The following is a 19,838-nucleotide window of genomic DNA, read 5'->3' as shown; positions in this document are numbered from 1 at the left end:
TGTTCCTCACAAGCCATGGTTACAGCAGACACAAAACATGCGGGATGAGACCAAACTTTCCTGCTTGACCATGATGCCTTTCGTGACGAGCGTCTGACCGAGCACATAAATCATATACATGGTGCCACACAAATTGTTAAAGTAAAAAATGCTGCCAGGTGAATGAATGCATTGCCAATATGTAAACGTACACCCCCACTGCTTGTGTTTGTGCCTTAGTCATAAATATTGCAACTCCTGTTAGTACCATTTGGCAGTAATTGGAGATGGATCTTCGACCTTTATTCAAATGTCATAACGTCCTTGCTAAATATAAACCAGTGGCTTATTTAGCAAAAAAGGAATAGCATTTATTCAATTTTTTTTCTTGTATTTTTTTATTTATTTTGTCTGATGTGCTCTCTGAAATAGCAGTTCTTCCAAAAACCCAAACATTTATAATATACGGTATACCAGGGGCCTGCAATTGCTTGGTCTTCACTTGTTTGTACACATATGATGACTTTTTTTTTTGCATTAATGAAAGTGCTAAATTTATTTCTTGTGTTATCGATATAGAATGGCTAATACGCGCTTAGGCTAGGCCCACTGCCCAGACACAACCTTTGGTTATTTATTAGGGATAAATGGTAAAAGTAAGCTCTAGATTGTAAGCTCATTTGAGTAGGGCCTTCCTCACCTGTTTCAGTAAGTTAAATTGTTATGTCCTGTCTATCCATTGTACCGCAATACAGAATATGATGGCACTATATAAAACAATAAATACTACAATCGCCATACCAATTTATATCCTGATTGCTTTATACCAAAGCTACTTGTTACACAAATCCCCTGTGTATTATAATGTGGCAGAAAATGGAATCCCCTCTACTAGGAAGACATAGACAGCATTCCTACTCTACTGAGAAGCAAGTTCAGTGTGAGGGAATGTGGAATTTAGCCGTGATATTTCAGTCTCCCAATCACATGGGCTGAGTGGCAGTGCTATTAAGCATTCCGGCTACAGCTCATTCAGTGTTCTGGGGATAGCAGAAGGGGCTGCAAGATCACTCTGCAGTTTGAAAATCCTTTAAAGAACAAAAGGACTTCTTCTGAAAGCAAAAATGTCCGACAAAAGCCCCTTTGAAACAGACATGTTAACCCTTACCCGGTTTGTCATGGAAAAGGGAAGACAAGCAAAAGGTACTGGAGAGCTGACCCAGTTACTGAACTCCATGCTGACTGCCATAAAGGCCATCTCCTCTGCTGTCAGGAAAGCAGGCATTGCTCAAATGTAAGTTTTACGCTCCTATTTAAACTATCGGTGCTAACTTTGTCGTTTTTTTTCCATGCAAGGAGGTACTTAAACCTTAGATAGTTAGAGCTGGTTAAACTCAGATATGTACTAGCCCAAGCTATTCATAAATGCATTAATTAAGTAATAAGTAGCAGAATTAAACTGAATAGCCATCATGCAATATAAAAGGGGTACTCAGATTTAACGAAAATGCTGGGGTTAATTCACTCAAGTGAGTTTGCAATAGAGTTGCTGTTTCAACTCCTTGACTTCTCTATGTATTATGAAGGATCAAGCCTAATGAGCTTCACTTGCTGAAAGAGCTTGTTGGAGCTATATTAAGCATTTTGAGAGTGTCCTCCTAACATACCAGTTGTGTGACTGTCCAATTCACAGGAGAATGTCACTTTATAATGCAATTGAATCTGGTGAGCTGAAACTACAATTATCCTGTAAGCTCGCCTAGAATATTTCCTGTTAGTAAATTTAGCCCATAGGCAGTATTGGTTTTACCTGATTCCTAGGAATATAGTATGTGAACATCAACAGACTTTCGTATTCCACAGTAACTGAACCTCTAGGAGGTGCTGTTTTATAATGATGCAAAGTGCAGATCACAAAAGTGGAAACATAATTTGATAGCAGTTAAGAACCATGTAGCCAACCTAGTCCTCCTGATGTAAAGACCTCAATGAGTCCTTGTTATTGTCTTAGATTCAGAATAGCTTTGTCTATCCCATCCATGCTCAATTTCAATCACTGTATTATCCTCTACCACTTCTGATGGGAGGATGTTCCATCTATCTATAACCCTCTTGGCAAAATAAAAGTTTTACTTTATATCTAAACCTCCTGACCTTCTTCTGCCTGTGAAGTAAACTAGCCTTCTGCACTTTGATTTAAATGTTTCTATAGCATCTCTCTTCTTTCCTCCAAGCTGTACATATTGACATCGCTTAGACTTTCCTGATAATTGTTATACTGTAAACCATGTATTACTTTAGAAGCCCCTCCGAACTCTCCAACATGTCAATACTCTTCTTGGGATGGGGTCTCCAGAACTGAACAAAATGCTCTACCTGAGGTCTGACCAAAGAACTGTACAGTGGAAGAACCACCTCTTACTTTCTGCTACCAATGCCTCTATATATCAACCCAGCACCCTGCTTGCTTAACTCGTGTCTTATTGCATCGACTGCTTACCTTTTATTCCTCAATTTTCCCCCAATGCTATATTCTCCCCCAATGACATATCTATCATATACATTAAAGCACATAACTGGTATGTTCCTTTAAGAAAAAAAATATAAAATAATAATGAAAAGATAAATTACAAAAAGTGGCCTTTTAGCTACATTTCTTGCAGAGCTCATCATATGCTTGTAAAGTTAAGGTTATTGATATCAACTGAAACACTTTCTCACACATTTGGAAATCTTATTACAATATAATAAGAATATTATTTGCAATGTATATAGTCTAATTGAAAACTGTCAGAGATGCTACTAGTTACGCACTATTGTAACATTTTCCGATGGACAGTTGTGCAGAGCTGTTGTGTTTGACTGTGATTGAACCAAACAAGTCTTGGCAAAACAATAAACCTATGAATGTAACAGCACACAATCATCAAAACTAACCAATATATCTAAAGAGATAGAAGAAAAAAACCCACGCAAAAAATGTGTATAAAGCTGGAAATATAGCCAAGCACATTCTTACATATTGCTTGTGTCATATGTTTGTGGCGCCTCTATTAATCAATCCATTTGGTTCTGTTTACATCCACATTTTCAGTTTTTATTTTGAAGGGGAATAAGTAAATATGTGAACTCTAGGTGTAAACTAATAATATTCAATAATCTGCATTCTGTCTGTGACATGCACTTTACACAATGATTTCTAAGATCTTCATGTTTATATGCATCATCCCTTAAGCTTACATGCACATTGTTTTTTTATTTTTTTTCTGGGATTTCTAGGTTTGGTATTTCAGGAAGTGTAAACGTCACTGGAGATGAAGTAAAGAAACTGGACGTGTTATCAAATGACCTGGTCATTAACATGCTGACATCTTCTTATGGTACCTGTGCATTGGTTTCTGAGGAGAACAAAGAAGTCATTATTATACCCAAAGACAAAAGGGTTAGTTTGTACAATCCCCAATGTACCCATCTTTTATTTACTTTCAATAGTTTTTTATTAATTTTTAAAGAAATAAGAAGTACAAATAACAACCCATCTTTTATTTAATTATTCTTTAATACAACCTAACAACTATAAAATATCTTGTAATATAATGGTGTCGGATAAACGCTGGTCTACAAGCAATCATGTAAGTTGAGTTAACATGCACTACTGTGCATGTATAAAGAGAATACTTAAAGGAGAACTGTCACTGTTAAGTTATAACAGTTACAGCCATGTCAATCAGTGTAATGGTTTTGGAGATAGCTTAAACTGTTAATAAAGATGTTTTTTTTTTGAGGTTTGCAGGCATTTGTTTATGAACAGCTCTCTTAAGGTCTCGCCACAGCATTTCAATCAGGTTGAGGTCTGGACTTTGACTGGGCCATTGCAACACCTTGATTATTTTCTTTTTCAGTCACTCTGTTGTAGATTTCCTGTTGTGCTTGTGATCGATTGTCATGTTTCATGACCAGATTTCGGCCAAGCTTTAGCTGTTGGACAGATGGCCTCACATTTGACTCTAGACTACTAGAGGAGCTCATGGTCAACTCAATGACTGCAAGGTTTCTTGGTCCCGTGGCTACAAATCATGCCAAAATCATCACCCCTCCACCAAACATGGTGCTTTGCATTATGGACAAACATCTCCACTTTGGTCTCATCTGTCCAAAGGACACTGTTCCAGAAGTCTTGTGGTTTGTTCATATGTAACTTTGCAAACCTTATCCGTGCTGCCATGCTTTCTCCTTATAGCCCTTCCCAACAAACTATACGTGTTCTGTACAATTTCATTGTAGCATTGTAGTTTTGCAATTTCTCTGCACTGCCTGCCCATAGGGTGACTTTTCTGGGCTGTCAATTCCTGGGAAGATTGGCAAATGTCTTGAACGTTTTACACTTTTGAATAATCTTTCTCACTGTAGAATGATGGACTTTAAATTGTTTAGAAATGTCCTTACAACCCTTCCCAGATTGAGGGCATGGCTCATACATTTGTCTTTATTTTTGTTGAACAAATCATAACATGGCCTAATATGTCATGTGTTGTTCACCTGAGGTTGTATTTACCTAATGTTTTAGACCTGCTAAGGAACAGATGATTGTTGTTATGTCCTGATATGTAAAACCATAGAATTCATAGAGGGTGTAATTTCATTTTTACACAACTGTAGACCCTGTGACAATACAATGGTTACAAATATGTTCTGGATGGTTCTTATCAATTTGAATTATATAATGTGGTAATGGGGACAATCAGTAAGCCACTAATAGACCCAGACAATACTTCTGATTTGAAAAATAAATATGAATGTGCTTGTTGTTCCTCACAGGACTAATATGAATGTTTACTGCTTCTTGCAGGGAAAATATGTGGTCTGTTTTGACCCCCTTGATGGCTCCTCGAATATAGACTGTTTGGCACCAATTGGAACAATATTTGCCATCTACAGGAAGGTAAAACATCATGTTTTAATTGTTTTACTCTGGTGACCATTTAAAACATTGCGTAATAATAATGATATTTTGAAAGCTACAGTAGAATTGTGCTTACATTTTTTTAATCTTTTTGTTTAATCTTTTTTCCAAACATGTGGTGGTATTAAGAAGCATGACTGTATCTAAAAGGAAGGTCTGGTACTTAGATAAAATCATACTACTATTCTTCAATAATGTGTTTTGTGTTTTTTTTTTTTTTAACCTTTCTCTAGACAACAGATACTGAGCCCTGTGAAAAAGATGCCTTGCAATCAGGACGCAACATTGTCGCAGCAGGCTATGCTCTTTATGGAAGTGCCACGCTTGTAGCGCTCTCTACTGGTCAAGGCGTAGACTGCTTCATGTTGGATCCCGTAAGTTCAGAATTAAGCTGTTTAAGAAAAGGAGACATACTTATATAAATGTAACATAATGACTATTTAACTCCAGCAGATTCCATAGAGCTGTTATAACAGGGGACAGTGACAATATTAACCCCTTAAGGACAATGGGTGGTCCCTAAACCCATTGAAAACAATGCATTTTGGGCCCGTACATGTACGGGCTTTGTCATTAAGGGGTTAAACTGACAATGTAAAATGACAATAACATTAACAGATGTTAAAGCATACGGGTACAGAAGTAGAAGAGGACTCTGCTCTTGCTAGCTTACAATCTAGTCATCTAACCTTAATCAGCCTCGAGCTATATGTCAAACTATTTTCTAATATAAAGTGGATTACAATCAGAGCAGGCCTTAAGTGTTCTGGCACCCCGTGCAGACTACTCCTCTGGCGCCCCCTTCTCACTACTCCTCCTCTGCCCCTTCTCACTATCCCCCCTCCCCTCTCCCTGCTTCTCATTATCCTCACTCACCGTGTTGCCACAGTGGGAGCGGGAGGCATCCGTCTTCCCACTCTGCCGCGGTGCCGGCATTTCGTGTTGAGCGCCGGAATATGATGTCACGGAGAGTGAGGGGCGCCGAACGGTTGCTGAAAACTTCATGAGCAACCCTGCCCGGGGCTTAAATTAAAGCATCTTTTTTTTTTTTTTTTTTTAAACTTTATTTAACATCCTTCACGTTAAATAAAGTTAAAAAAAATAAAATAAACATGTTTTAATTTAAGTCCCGGGCAGGCGCCCCGCACAGGTCGCACACCCCTATGGCCGGCCCTGATTACAATTTACGCTATTACTTTAATAACCAGTGAATCTCATTATTCAAGTGTGTGCAATTCCATGCATCTATTAGTAATCAGGCCTATTATAAAATGCCTTGCAGCATGAAATGCACCAGGCTGCTGCCTTCTTTAAGCCCAAATATATTAAGCTATATAATTGGTGGATTTTATGTGCTAAAATAATTTTGTTAAACCGGGAGAGTTCCAGTACAATTTTTGCTGCTGTTGAGGAGGTATGGAGGTTTCCAGACAATGATGCTCCCTGGTGTTTGCGTAAGAAGATTATTGTCTGGCGCCTATCTGTTTTTCATTTCTTTTCTTCTATGAAATTAATAAAAGGAATGGAACACTTTAGTTATGAAGAAAGGTTAATTAGTTTAAATCTGTTTAGTTCAGAAAAACAGCACCTTGGAGGGGATATGATAGCATTATATAAATATATTTAGGGCCAATACAAACAATTGTCTGGCAACCTTTTTTTTTAAATTTTCAAAAATGGTACATATACATAAACATGACTTGAATTATTTTTTAATTTTAAAGGCCCTGGGAGAATTCATTTTAGTAGAGCGAAATCTTAAAATCAAAAAGAAGGGGAAGATTTACAGTCTGAATGAAGGTTATGCCAAATACTTTGATGGAGCAGTAACGGAGTACCTGAACAACAAGAAGTTTCCTCAGGTTTGTATATATATTTATTGTGCACCAAAATTTAATGAGCTGGAATAAAAGTACCGTATTGGCTCGGATATAGGCTGCACCCGAATATAAACCCCCCCCGAGATATGCTGCCACTCTGTCCCCAAGATGTCCCCCCTCCACCAGACTTACCGGTGCAGACTCCACGGGGTATTGCGGGGCCGGCGGGGGACATCTACGTATAACGCGTATTCAACTTCCGGTGCCGGCACTTCCGCCGTGGGAAGTACCGGCAAGGAAGATTGTTTGCGCAGACGTTCACCGGCAGCGGCGATGCGAGCATAAACAACCTCCGCTGCCGGCACGTCTGCAAGATGTGCTTTAAAATCTCCCTTGCTGGGACTCCCCCCGTGGAAATTCCCGGCAAGGGAGATTGTTAAAGCACATCGAGCAAACGTGCTGGCAGCGGAGGTCGTTCATGCTCATTGCCGGTGAACGTCTGCACGATGCGCTTAGACAATCTCCCGTGCCGGCACCCCCCCCTCGTGGGAAGTGCTGGCAGAGGAGGCTGTCTGAGCGTATCAGACAGTAGGATGCAGGTCCCCTGCACCGCTGCGGGGGATCTGTATCCTAACCCTGCTGCCTGCCCGGCGCCCGGAACTGCATGTCCCGGGCGTCGGGCACTAGACCCCGAATATGGGCCGCACCCCCACATTAAAGACTTAAAGTGGGGGAAAAAAGTGAGGCCTATATTCGGGCCAATACGGTATATATGCAGACTGTATAGTTGAAATTCAAAGCTATTAAATAAGATGAAGTACTAACTAGTATTACAGCTACTGCTATCAGCAGATTAAAATTTACTGCATGCAAAAAAGGGAGCCATTGGGGGCCGGAGAACATGGCAAAATTGACCTTTCATGCAAACTGAAAATGTATTTGCTGCAGTAATAATAGACAAAAAGTGTGTGTGTGTGTGTGTGTGTGTGTATATATATATATATACACTTCAGGGACGTACCTAATGTATTTGGGACCTGGGGAGGATTCTGTATGTGGCACCCCCAATTTAAAATGTAAAGACCCACAAAAAAAATATTTGCAAGAATATTGATTTCACAAATGTATATGTCTGTGTAAAACTGCATGTCAACTGGAAAAAAACTACAAATCTGTAAAAAAAAAAAAAAAAAAAAAAAAAAAGTTTAAATAAATAATGTTTACTGAACAGATATGGTACAGCATTACTCACTATATATTGAACCAGACAATGATGATGATGGTACAGTGTAACTCCTATCACTAAATGCTTAGCCAGACGTTGATGGTAGTACAGCATAACCCCTGTTACTATATACTAAGCCAGACATTGATGTGGTAAGCCTCTAACCCTTTGCTGTGCCCTGTACCATGTATGTATCGCCTGGCTATGTTTCTTGCTCGGTCTCCCTGTCTTAATATGATTCTGCTGTTGCTCTGTTTAGCTTCCCTACTCTCATTTCTTTGTAGAGCTATGTCTCATGTCTGCTCCAGGGTGTCTGTAGGATATCACCAAGTTTTTTGTTTTGAACTGGACAACATCTGCTGCTATGTCAGGGCCCTGGTATGTGGCCGCACAACCCTAGGTGCTCATCACCCGGGAGAGTGCAGTCGCCCTGCACCAGGCCCTGTCCAACTCCGCTACTACGCAATAACTCCTGAACACCATCTTATGGCACTCTGGGTCATTACAGTCGTCTGTTATGGATAGAAAAACTATGGCCTGGTTACAAATAATTGCCAACTTTAAATACATAGCTTGCAAGAGGCACCTTTGCCCCAAGCAGTTGTTTGAGTAAAAAGGGGGTACTGTGGGATATGTTGCTTGGTGAAGTTGGGGGGCCCCGAGGCTATTTTCACACTGGGGCCTTGCAATTTCCTTGCAACGCCCCTGCATGGCCAGACCAGTTTTAGCTCCAGCTTCACCCTGTTTGGTAGAGAATTTCCTCAGGTCTACACACACACAATGCCTATAACCATTTTATTGGATGTTATGGTGTTTGGACAAAGTATGTCTTTTTTTTACTATCACCCATGCATTTCATGGTTATAGGGAATAAATATTTAACACAAAAAATTCAATGCAACTTTAAGACCAGTAGATGGCAGACAGAGCTATTGTCTTCTATGTATAGAACAGTGTACATTACCAATTAAGTTTACTGTATTGTCATTGGACATTTTTCATTTTCTTGTATAAATCAGCTAAATGTAGATTTTGAATAATTTTCAAATTTAGTGATTTTGGAAGAGACAAACTTTCCCCTTTTCATAATAATCAAGCTTGATTTAATGTAATCATTTGTTCAATACCGAACAGTAATTGATGCCAAGTGCCATTGGTAGTAGGCTATGAGGGTTATGTATCTTATGCATCTTTTAAAAAGTTGTCTTGCCATCAATGTAGTGGGCTAATCAGCGGGAAGAGTGTTTGCTATGGTAATAAGATGCATTGCATTTATCTGTGATAAATAGGTTTCTGGATATTTTTGAAAAGTAATCCTCACTGTGTTTGAAGATGATTCCAGGCTGCCAAAAGATGAAGTAAAAGCAAATTACGCATAAGGTCACATAATTTGGCTGCTCCTCGCTTACATTGGGCTGCAATGTTTTACAGAAGCCAAGCATGAGTATAAATGACCATGTCTATTGCTGAGTCAGATAGGAAATCCTGGGACCGTTGCCAGCGGGTTCTATGTCTCATGTTGCACAAACTGAAGCTTACAGTAATGTGTAAATATTCCATTTAGGAATCAAAACTAAAAGAGGCTTTACATCAAGGGGCATCATGCCTATACGTTTTCATCTAAAACAATAAACATTCCACAAATGTAAAGACAGTCAGCCTTAGTATGTTATTGACAAGTCTGGAGTTTATTCATTAAAGGAAGACGTGTCAAAAGAGTTGTGTTTTAAAATCTCTTACTCAAATATTCAATATGAAGGGCCAACACTAGCAGCTGAGCTGTCCCTATATAATGCGTTATGTGTTAGGAGACTTTGAATAAATGTTGCTAATTTAACTATGCGTTATACAGGGCCAGCAAAAGTCTTCCTGCAGCAAGAGCATCTCACTGTGGTTGGCCTTTCATAATGTCTATATGGTGAAGTGAAGAAGGTGCAGGTCCCTTGCGACCTCTGTCAACTTTTGCTTTAGTAATTCATACTATGCTGTAGAGTGAATATTTGGTCTAGAAAGCCTTTATGAGCGACACCTAGCATCATCACATGTAGGTAACATCAAATCGTTCAACCAAAAAACTTTCTCCATATTTGTTTCAGGATGGTAGTTCCCCGTACAGCTCAAGATATGTGGGCTCCATGGTAGCTGATGTCCACCGAACTTTGTTATATGGTGGAATCTTCCTGTATCCAGCCAATGAGAAGAGCCCCAAAGGAAAGGTAACAATCTCTATATACCACTTCTTTACCAAATCATATCTGGGTTCACATTAACTCAGGCTGGATTCATCCTCCGTGTTCTAATAATGTCTGTTTTGACATTTCTATTTCATCTAACAAGGAACTGGAGATCACTTGTACAAACTGCATAATCCAACCCAGCATGTACCCCAAAGTCTGTGTACATTAATAACCCTGTATATTCCTTTTACATGGAAGGATAAGAGAGATATCAATGTCTTTCAATCCAGACACTTGTATGCTGGTAACGTTAATAAATTACAATGGTAGGATACAAGTATCTGTGAGAAGTCCCTGGTGCTTACGCGACACTACAAAGCCAGGCACTGCCTAACCGTTCAGTGTTTATATGTTAACATTTTAACCAGGTTCGGACTGAGGATGACTAATTGGCCCTTGCGCTTTAAGGCCAGTAGCCGCACGTTTCTTTTTTATATTCACGTATGTAATGTATATGCCCCATGATGTGCCTAGATCTGGCATCACACATACCTTCTCAATTCCATTCCATTAGAATATGAAGAGAAGAGAGATTGTTTATCAACAATATAATGCTAGAATTTTCATATAAATTGGTATCAAAAGGTGTATCACTGATTCAGATTAACAGAAAAGCAGAATTTGTTTATTTTTTAACTTCTATCGATTAGTGATGGAATTTGAAGCACCGTTTTGCTTGTTGTAAATCTCAAAATACAAACATTGTTTAGTTACTATGCTTGAGAATTTGATCTTAGATCGTCATTGAATTGCAAACCACGCATCATTCGCTTCTGTTTTTATACCAATTATAGTTTAGATAGGTTGTTAAATCTTGACACTATGTATTAAGAGAGAAAATATTATACCCACTTAACTTGATTATATATTTAGAAAGTGATTTTTATTTTTTGAGCATTTGTGTCTGAGAATGATAATGAGTCAGGCTTGCTGCTTTTGCCTGTTTGGTAAATACAATAACATTTATTAGATTCAGGATCGGTTTTAAAGGAAAAGAAGGAAATTATGTCTATTTTGTAATCTAAAAAAATTCACATTTACAAATACAGGATGTAAATTCCTTCTTTTCCTGAATCTAATAAATTCTGTTGTGATGTCAAGGCTATCTATTTTAGCTAAATCCACACTGTATTAACATTTGTTGGAGGGCAGGTCGGTATAATGTTTTCTTACAGAGAACATGCTGTTTGGCAGAAACAAAAAATTGGATATGATATGATATGCTATCCTTGTCCTCATTTTTACTATGTGGGATACACTGCTTTGAGTACTTGGGCTCACTAGGTCTTACAGATGTTGAATCTGTAGAAACAAAATAACTCCCAAAAGTATGTATGTTTTTTTTGTTTGTTTTTTTCACATGCAAAAATGTCAAATGAGAGATTTTGCTTGAAATAACAAATGTGTCTTTCCCTTCTAAAGCTTCTTTATTCTGAACTCCATTGCGATCAATTCCAAACTGGGATTGACTAAGCAGCCCTTTGTGTGCCAAATGATCACCCCGGGCTTGGTTGCAATATTACAATCCATTTGTTTTGATTTGTGAACTGTAATGTGAGCACGATCTATGGCACACCTTAAAATATGTTTATTCACCTAGAGGCCATCGTAAGATAAGTACACAACAGCTCCCTTGATTAAAGGTGCTGTTCCACCTGCTCACTGTTTTAAAAACCTAGTTAAATTGTTGGACACCAGTGCAAACTTTGTTGCCCGGGCCTAGATTACCCATTTGTCAGTCTAGTCCAGGGCTACGCAACTCTAGTCATCAAGGACAACAAACAGGCCACAGATATCCCACCTTAAGCACAAGAATGTAAATTAAAAAATCATTAAATTACTTGTTTTGGGGCAATGATACACATAATTCCTGACCTGTTTATGCAGTCCTGGCCTAGCTAAGTTCTTAGAGTTAGGAGACATCAGCTCAAAAACTCAAACATTTTAATAATGTATTAAATTATAAAGAAAGTGTTTTCTGTGTTTTGTTTAGATATGTCATTTTAAAGAATAAGCTCACTATACAGCACAGCAGATACTATGGGCGCTATATAAATAATGCAACCACTCAAAAGAAATGATGATGAATGCTATGGTTTATTTTAACATCTGCTTCTAGCATATGGTGTTGTAGCATCAGGTGCGGACAAAGAAATAATTCAAAAGATTGGCTACTTAAAGTTTTAAAGTTAAAGGAACAATGTGTTATGTGCCACTAAAAATTAATATTGGCTTCTTAAAAAATAAAAAGCCAAATGTAACTTTTTTACTGCCACATTATGGGCCCAATTTTAATCATGTTTTCCCCTTATGCCTGGCTTTTAGTGAATAGAGCAGCATTTGTTCATTTTACAGGCAGTTGCTGTCCACTTAATGGCATGTAGCACTGTTGAGTGTATTGGATACGTGCAAATCCTTCTCACCTAGCGTCATGGTTGAAGAATGGATCCATGTGACACATTGGCACACTGACCTGCTAATGGGCTACCAAGCTTAAAAAGGCAGACCCAAGCTGCTCTACAGATAGAAAACCATGTATGTTGTATGGATTTGGTTGAGTCGGTGCGGCAGCAGTACAGAAGTGGGCCACACTATTTCATTTTTAAAGATGACTTAGCAGTGTTCGCTACATTGGGACTTTTCATTCTAGAGTGCTTGTAAGCTTGAATGTTTTGACCAGCGTGCTCACAGTGAATGAGAAATAGTTCTCCAAAGGTATAAAAATGCTTTGCGATCACCCAGGCGTGTAAAACACCTGAACACACAGATAAGCGTGTTCTACACTCACTGATGCCAAACATCACCCGAGTCTGACTCTCAAACAGGACTTTGTACCTTGTTCAACAAAATGCTTTTAAAGCACTGGATTGTATTTCAGGCTTTACCACGTGACGGCTTTTTAAAAGATAACCCTTTCCTTCACCATTATTAAATGTTTACCTTGGGTCTAGGATTTGTGCCAATAGTTTGCAATTCAATATAATTTTTTTATTGAAATTAACTAAGTTTGCTGGTAAATTATATGAGTCTGTATAATAAAGCATGTCAAGGGAATAACTAAAGGGAAATGTAAATCTTACAAGTTAAACTCATGTATGTCCTTCTTGCTCTGTGTCTTTTTTAGCTGCGGCTGCTGTATGAATGTAATCCTATGGCTTTTATTATCGAGCAGGCCGGGGGAATGGCAACCACTGGAACACAGCCAGTGCTAGATGTGCAGCCTGAGTCCATTCATCAAAGGGTACCGCTGGTCCTTGGATCTTCCGAAGATGTAGAGGAGTATTTGGCGTGTGTTAAGAAACACCAAAAAAGCACCTAAATGCTCATAATATATCAGTTTGTGTGTACGTGACTGTACGTACATCTTGATTTTAGTGTCTGCCTATTAATACCTGAAGCAAGCCTTAAACATGCAGTCACGTAATTCATTGATCAGTCCCGCTCACGCAATTACAGATGAACGATTGCCCGATAGCTTTTTATGGCCAATATAAACCTCCTGATTTCTCAGGCCTATAGCACATGTCCTAACAATGGGGTAGTTTAGGTATTTGGCCAGCTTTATTGTACTTTACACCCATTGTCCTGGAGTATCATGAAATGGCTACCATCGCATCAATGGCTAATAAATAAAAATGCCGTGTAATTTTGTCTGAACTGCAGCTTCATCGTCATTGGTATCGTAGCAGATGCAACAAGTGATCGCTAACTCTTCACTGATTGCAGGGTGAGACATAGGCACAGGAATATTCTCCACTCGTAACCAAAGCATTGCCCAATAATAAGAGTATAGACAAGATCATCTTTACAATAAGGATCATCCAAGACATGTCAGTAGCATACTACTAGGATTATTTGAGTCTAAAAACCTTGCACTAATGACCGCTCATGAGGCTGTTGCAACCCCTTGTCAGACCTGAATTGGGATAAAAAATAAAAAAATAATAGAGATAAAAGAAAATGTTCCCCAATACATCGTACCCTTGCAACTATAAGTAGAGAATTTTATAAACAACCCTATGCTACCCCTAAACCCAATATAGGTGAATATGTAAGGGATTTGTGTAGCCTTCTAGAAAGGAAACAAAACTACTTATGTATTGTATTACAGTAACCACTGGATGCTGCTGAACATAAATTGGGTTCTTGTTCAGAAGTGACAACAAAATAATAAAAAAAAATTCTGATTGTTTTTTTTTGTTTTTTATTAATCATTGTATTTGTATTCCTGTGGTTTCAAAAGAAAACCCTATTTGTCCTGAAAAAAATATAAACAATATATACTTTCTGTGTACACCAAACGTGAGAAAGAGGAGTTATAGTTGAAAGAATGACAAAAAAAACCCCAACAAAACTCTGGTCTTTTGGGTAGAAAAAAGCCCTCAGTCATGAAGGCGTTAAATTACAAAACAAACAAGAATGGTTAATCATTCATGCAGTAAAAGTTAAATGTTAATTACAAAAACATGACATTCCTTTTGGGCAGCTGCTACCTCAGAAAAAAGTATACACAACACTTAATACTTGGAGACCACCAATTGTAATATTAAGGAAAATATAAGAAGATTCCCTTTCAAGCTTCAGATCTGGGTCTGTTATTGTTAAAGAGGGTTCGGAATAATGAATAAAAAATTAAAATAAAAAATTACCAATCATTAACCCATCAACAGAACAGTTCATTCTGGCACTGGGAGAGTCGCTACACTGATTAACGCTGACTGACTGTGAAAAATGAGGTGTTGTTGGAGCAGACATAATTAAAAGGGTTGCTAAACCCCTTTTGCCCAAATATTTGAAAGTTATCATAATTTTTTTTGAGCAAGTCAAACAGAAGAGACTTTTGATTAACAAATGTAGAGGAAATTCAAATTACATTTTTAAAAAAATATATTTTTTAAGACGGACATACAAGGATTACAAGGATTTAGGGTTCCTGGAGAGCTTATACGGAAATGGCCCCTGTTTTATTGTGCCCATCTACTTTCCACGTCAGCCCAAATAACTTATAATGCAATCTAAAACAAAACACATGTATTGCAGATTCCACTACATTCCTTCATGATGTCACACCCTGTTCATGTTAAGCACTGACATCACATTATAGACCTGTCCCAACAGTGTTTGCTGAGTCAGCACGAGAGCTAACCCCCGAGATAAGTGTGTCACGTGCAAGGAGATGTGTTTCACATTCAGCTGGGTGGTGGAGAAGGAGTGGAACCCCTCCCCATGCATTTGCAAAAAGGAAAACAAGAAACAAAAAGGGCCCTGCAGCGATCATATGCATTAAAGCTGGAGTGTCTCTTTAAATTCACTGTTTATATGCCAGAGTAAATGTTTAAACGCCTCTCATCTATAGCTTGCTAAATGCTTAATTTATACTGGGCTTTGATTTCTGATGAGCGTTATATTTTAATACTGTTAAAAAGTGGCCTCGTTACTAACAATTTACATTTTTCAGCGATATCAGAATGTGAGTTTCAAATTGTCATTATATTTCTTTCCATCACACGTCACACGAAAGAACACAGTAGATTGTTTTTTCATCCTTTGTGCTTTGAATTTCATGAGATAAGCATATTCTATGCATTAAAAAAAGGCGATTTCCTTTAAACGCCTACATACATAAAACAATTGGTCTAAACTGCAAGTTCATCAGCTTTTCATATAAGTAACAACGTGTTTTCCAATAAATAAGTATAAAAAAGTAAATTCATTTCCACTTCTATTTTTGAACTATATGGAAACTTTTTCTTTCATGTTTTTGCATCTACTATCTTGAATAGGACTTTTTTATCCCCTTCACTGTATCATCCTAAGGGTTTTGGTTAAAACTGATGAAAAAAATAGGCAGCCATTAATACTGCTCTAAAAAATACAGAAAGGGAGGCATACACATTCAGATTCTGGGGTGCTGCTGAAATGACCGAGATGTACATACAACAAAGCAAAAGCTAAGTGCACCCAGTAAATGCTAAAAAAAAAGGCATTAATATTGGAAATTCTGTCACACTGTATGTCCATATATTGCTTAGCCCGACACTGCGTCAAAGTAACCCAAGTTTGGCGAGTCCTATCTAATTTTTTATGGCTATATTGCTTACCAAAGAGCTAACTCAGGGGGACTGCACTGCATTTTAACCCACTGAGACTCACCTGTAATTTAAAGTCTTCTTTGAACGCCACCAGAGAGGGCTTTACTGGGTGCGAGTTGATGTTTTGGTTTGTTATTGATACAATAATTACTGCTCCAATTTAACGTATTATTGATTATGGTTAAGAAACAGTAGAGGTGATGAAATACCAAGCTCACTTCTGATTTTGTTGCAAAGCAATGGACAAAAATATCTTCTTAGGTATCCTGTAATGGATGGTACCCTTTCAACATACTCCTACCACTGTTCTTTCTTACACACATGCAACCTGTTGTTTGCACTTCAGGGCAGACTGGGGGTTTTAAAAGCTTTTTTTTTTTCTGGTTGGTAGTACCTACAGCCTCACGGTGGCACTCTGTCCCGATCTCTAAGGGGTCAGTATGGGCGCCCTGACTGGTCTGCAGCGACACAACCCCATAAGCAACAAACTGCGATGCACTGTGTGTTCTGACACCTTTCTATCAGGACCAGCATTAACTTTTTCAGCAAGTAGAGCTGCAGTAGCTCGTCTGTTGGATTTGACCACACAGGCCAGCCTTCACTCCCCACGTGCATCAATGAACCTTGGCCGCCCATGACCCTGTCACCAGTTGACCACTTTTCCTTCCTTGGACCACTTTTGATAGGTACTGACCCTGAACATCACTATTTTGCCCTTGTCAACGATCAGATCCTTACGCTTGCCCATTTTTTCTGCTTCTAACACATCAACTTTGAGGACGAAATGTTCGCTTGCTGCCTAATATATGACAGGTGCCATGGTAACAAGATTATCAGTGTTATTTACTTCACATGTCAATAGTCATAATGTGATGGCTGATTGGTGTATATTTCCCATATGTGCTTCCACGGAAATAAAACAGCTGTTTAGGGTCACAATGTGTGACACTAAACAGTTATATATAATTAGTAATTTCCTCCACTAACCTGTTTTTTTGCCCTCATGAATATGAGAGCACCTGACAGAGCATGGGTAAGGGTGTATTGATGGCAGGCAAAGCCACATTTCAGCCCAGCGCTAGTTCCCAAACAAAACCAGGCTCTCCGAAGTCCTAGAACTTCTGTGCCGTCATGTTCAGATAAACTCGCAAACAACTTGTTTCAGTCTGTTCTCCGAAAGCTTTCTGTTAGCTCAGCTGGAAAGCCAAGTTTCTTTCAAAACTGAATGAGAGTACTCAGCGTGACTTGGCAGCCCCGTGAGCTACTCAATGAACTCAAGCCACGGTTAATGCAGGTGGAAAACATCCGCAGAAAATGTCTGCGTGTATTCCTCACATATACAGATATACATTGCAAAGAACATTATAACATGTGACACCTTAAGGAAATAAATCACATTTCATTTTATTTGATAGGAAATGGCATTGAAAATGTAACAACGTGGACCACATTTATTCAAGGTTTTTAAAATGCTTATTTGGCACAGCGTGATCATGCAATGTAGAATTACATTGGAAATAGTAATGTGGGCAGTTTAAACAGTGTTTTACTAAACATGTGGAATCTGTAGGATTTTTTGCTACGTCCTATTAGTAGTTTAAATAAATATTTGTAGGTTTGCCATTTTAGCAATGTTTGATTGTGTAATACTGAGCACAATTTTTGGGGCATCATGTCAAAGCAATTTCGTTAGCCAACATTGAGATGATGATGATCACCGTCTAAAGCAGGAGCAATGGGTAAAATTGTAACATTTCCTACTAACTACACAGTGTTTCAACTGAAAAAGAACTAGTAGTTATGTTCAGATTTTAATTAAATTTAAATAATTATTATATTATAAAATATGATATAGGTTACAGGTGGTTAAGGTTTTTTCTTGACTGGCTAATATTTTTTGTGGCCCTTGGCTACATATTGTAGAAGGTTATAGCTACAAATCCAATAAATACTCAAATCAATAAATACTACAGATTAAGTCATTGGCAGCTACCAAAGTCTATGTTTGTGAGTTGTAGGCAGTGACATACACTAGGTTTATGGTAGATGGTCAGGGGGGTGGCAATCAGGATGCCCGGTGGGTCACCCTTCAGTGGGCTGGTGCAACTGGCCATTTACACTGTGGTGGTCTGCATAGTACCCTGTATCAGCAGGATATGACGGCGGTATGGACAGGCCTAGGGCAGTGCCCATCTCAAAATCACCATTTATTGTAGGATTAAAACGTACTAATTACATGAAGTTTATACGGCATCAATTTGCTGAACGTGCTATGGCAACACTTCCAAGGCAGTTCGGATCCTTTCAATTGTGTGCTTAAAGAAGTTGTTTTCCCAAATATTACCTTTGGCGGTACATCTAATAAATATTTTATTTCCATATTAAAATAAGAAATATATACTGTCAAGTCTTAGTAATTCCCCATATTTTAGGACACTTAGTGGTACAAAATTGGATTAGATCTATGTAAGCCAAAGGGGTTGTGAGTAGAACGGAGATGAGTTTTAGACAGATATTTAACCCCTTAATGACAAAGCCCGTACATACGGGCTCAAAATGCATTGTTTTCAATGGGTTTAGGGACCGCCCATTGTCCTTAAGGAGTTAATAATGTCAATTTCAATTGTCTTCACTGAGGTATAACAGTCACTTTTAATTGTGTCAGTTCCCCTTAAACATTAGTTTGTTATTCCTCCTACCATTGAAAATAAAGTGTTCAGGTACATGCAGATGACAGGTGTGTCCCGTGACATTTAATAATTCCGTCACATGCTGCATTGGACAACACCCTAAAGCACTTCTTCCTTGTTATTGCATTAAAACATATCTAATTTTTTTGTCTCTGGATGTATGCCTCAAAGTTGCTCAATGTCTCGTGTGCTAGATCACATAACAGGTAGGGTTACAAACCCAGTTAGAATGCTTAGAGCTTAAAGCAGTCTCCGTAACTTCCAAAAGAACCCAATATGCAATGTATAAAAATACATTACGGGGAAAGTATTCCATATTAAACAGCCTGTAAGCAGTAGAAGACATTAAAAAAGTTGGTGTTATGTATTAAAATAGGTTTGTTCCATTGTTGTTTGCCATAGTCGAACGTTGTGATACAGGTAAATATCCCTGTGATGAAATATATGATCCACAATAAAAAAAAAATATAGAGAGAACAGCATAACATACAATACAGTACAAGTTTAAAGCGTCCCAGTGATTGATCAGTAAAGTATAAGCAGAGGTCACATAAGAGAGTTACTGGCATTCAGCTGTTGTGTTCTGACTGTTTACAACCACGTGTCCGCCGCTATGTATACTCCGTGCTAACATGTTATTCAGAGCTTCTTGTTTTGCAGAAGTAAGGACTAATCATAATACTAACACATGGATCAACCACTCAAAACATTACTTAATTCAACTCACCAACACTTACAAAATTGATAAAAATGTGAATTCCATAACATTGCTGTTTGAGTGGAGTATTTTACTGAAAAGAAGAAGTTACGTACCAGACATGCCAGATATAGG

General features: G+C 38.3%; 2 protein-coding genes across 2 annotated transcripts in view; both read left to right on the top strand.

The window, feature by feature from the left end:
- Window positions 1-19,838, top strand: part of ISCA1 (iron-sulfur cluster assembly 1) — a 521,537-nt gene that overhangs the window by 69,191 nt on the left and 432,508 nt on the right. The gene's annotated exons all lie outside the window — the stretch shown is intronic.
- LOC128497357 (fructose-1,6-bisphosphatase isozyme 2) lies at window positions 1,001-13,866 on the top strand. The gene is made up of 7 exons (XM_053467385.1): window positions 1,001-1,273; window positions 3,259-3,421; window positions 4,829-4,921; window positions 5,176-5,316; window positions 6,667-6,804; window positions 10,084-10,203; window positions 13,349-13,866. The coding sequence occupies exons 1-7, from the start codon at window positions 1,104-1,106 to the stop codon at window positions 13,541-13,543; spliced, it is 1,020 nt and encodes a 339-aa protein (XP_053323360.1). The 5' UTR covers window positions 1,001-1,103; the 3' UTR covers window positions 13,544-13,866.

This window comes from Spea bombifrons, chromosome 1 (assembly GCF_027358695.1).
Source record: "Spea bombifrons isolate aSpeBom1 chromosome 1, aSpeBom1.2.pri, whole genome shotgun sequence".
NCBI classification, from domain to species: domain Eukaryota; kingdom Metazoa; phylum Chordata; class Amphibia; order Anura; family Pelobatidae; genus Spea; species Spea bombifrons.
The sequence above is the reverse complement of the archived record's forward strand: the minus strand, read 5'-3'. Positions and strand labels throughout refer to the sequence as shown.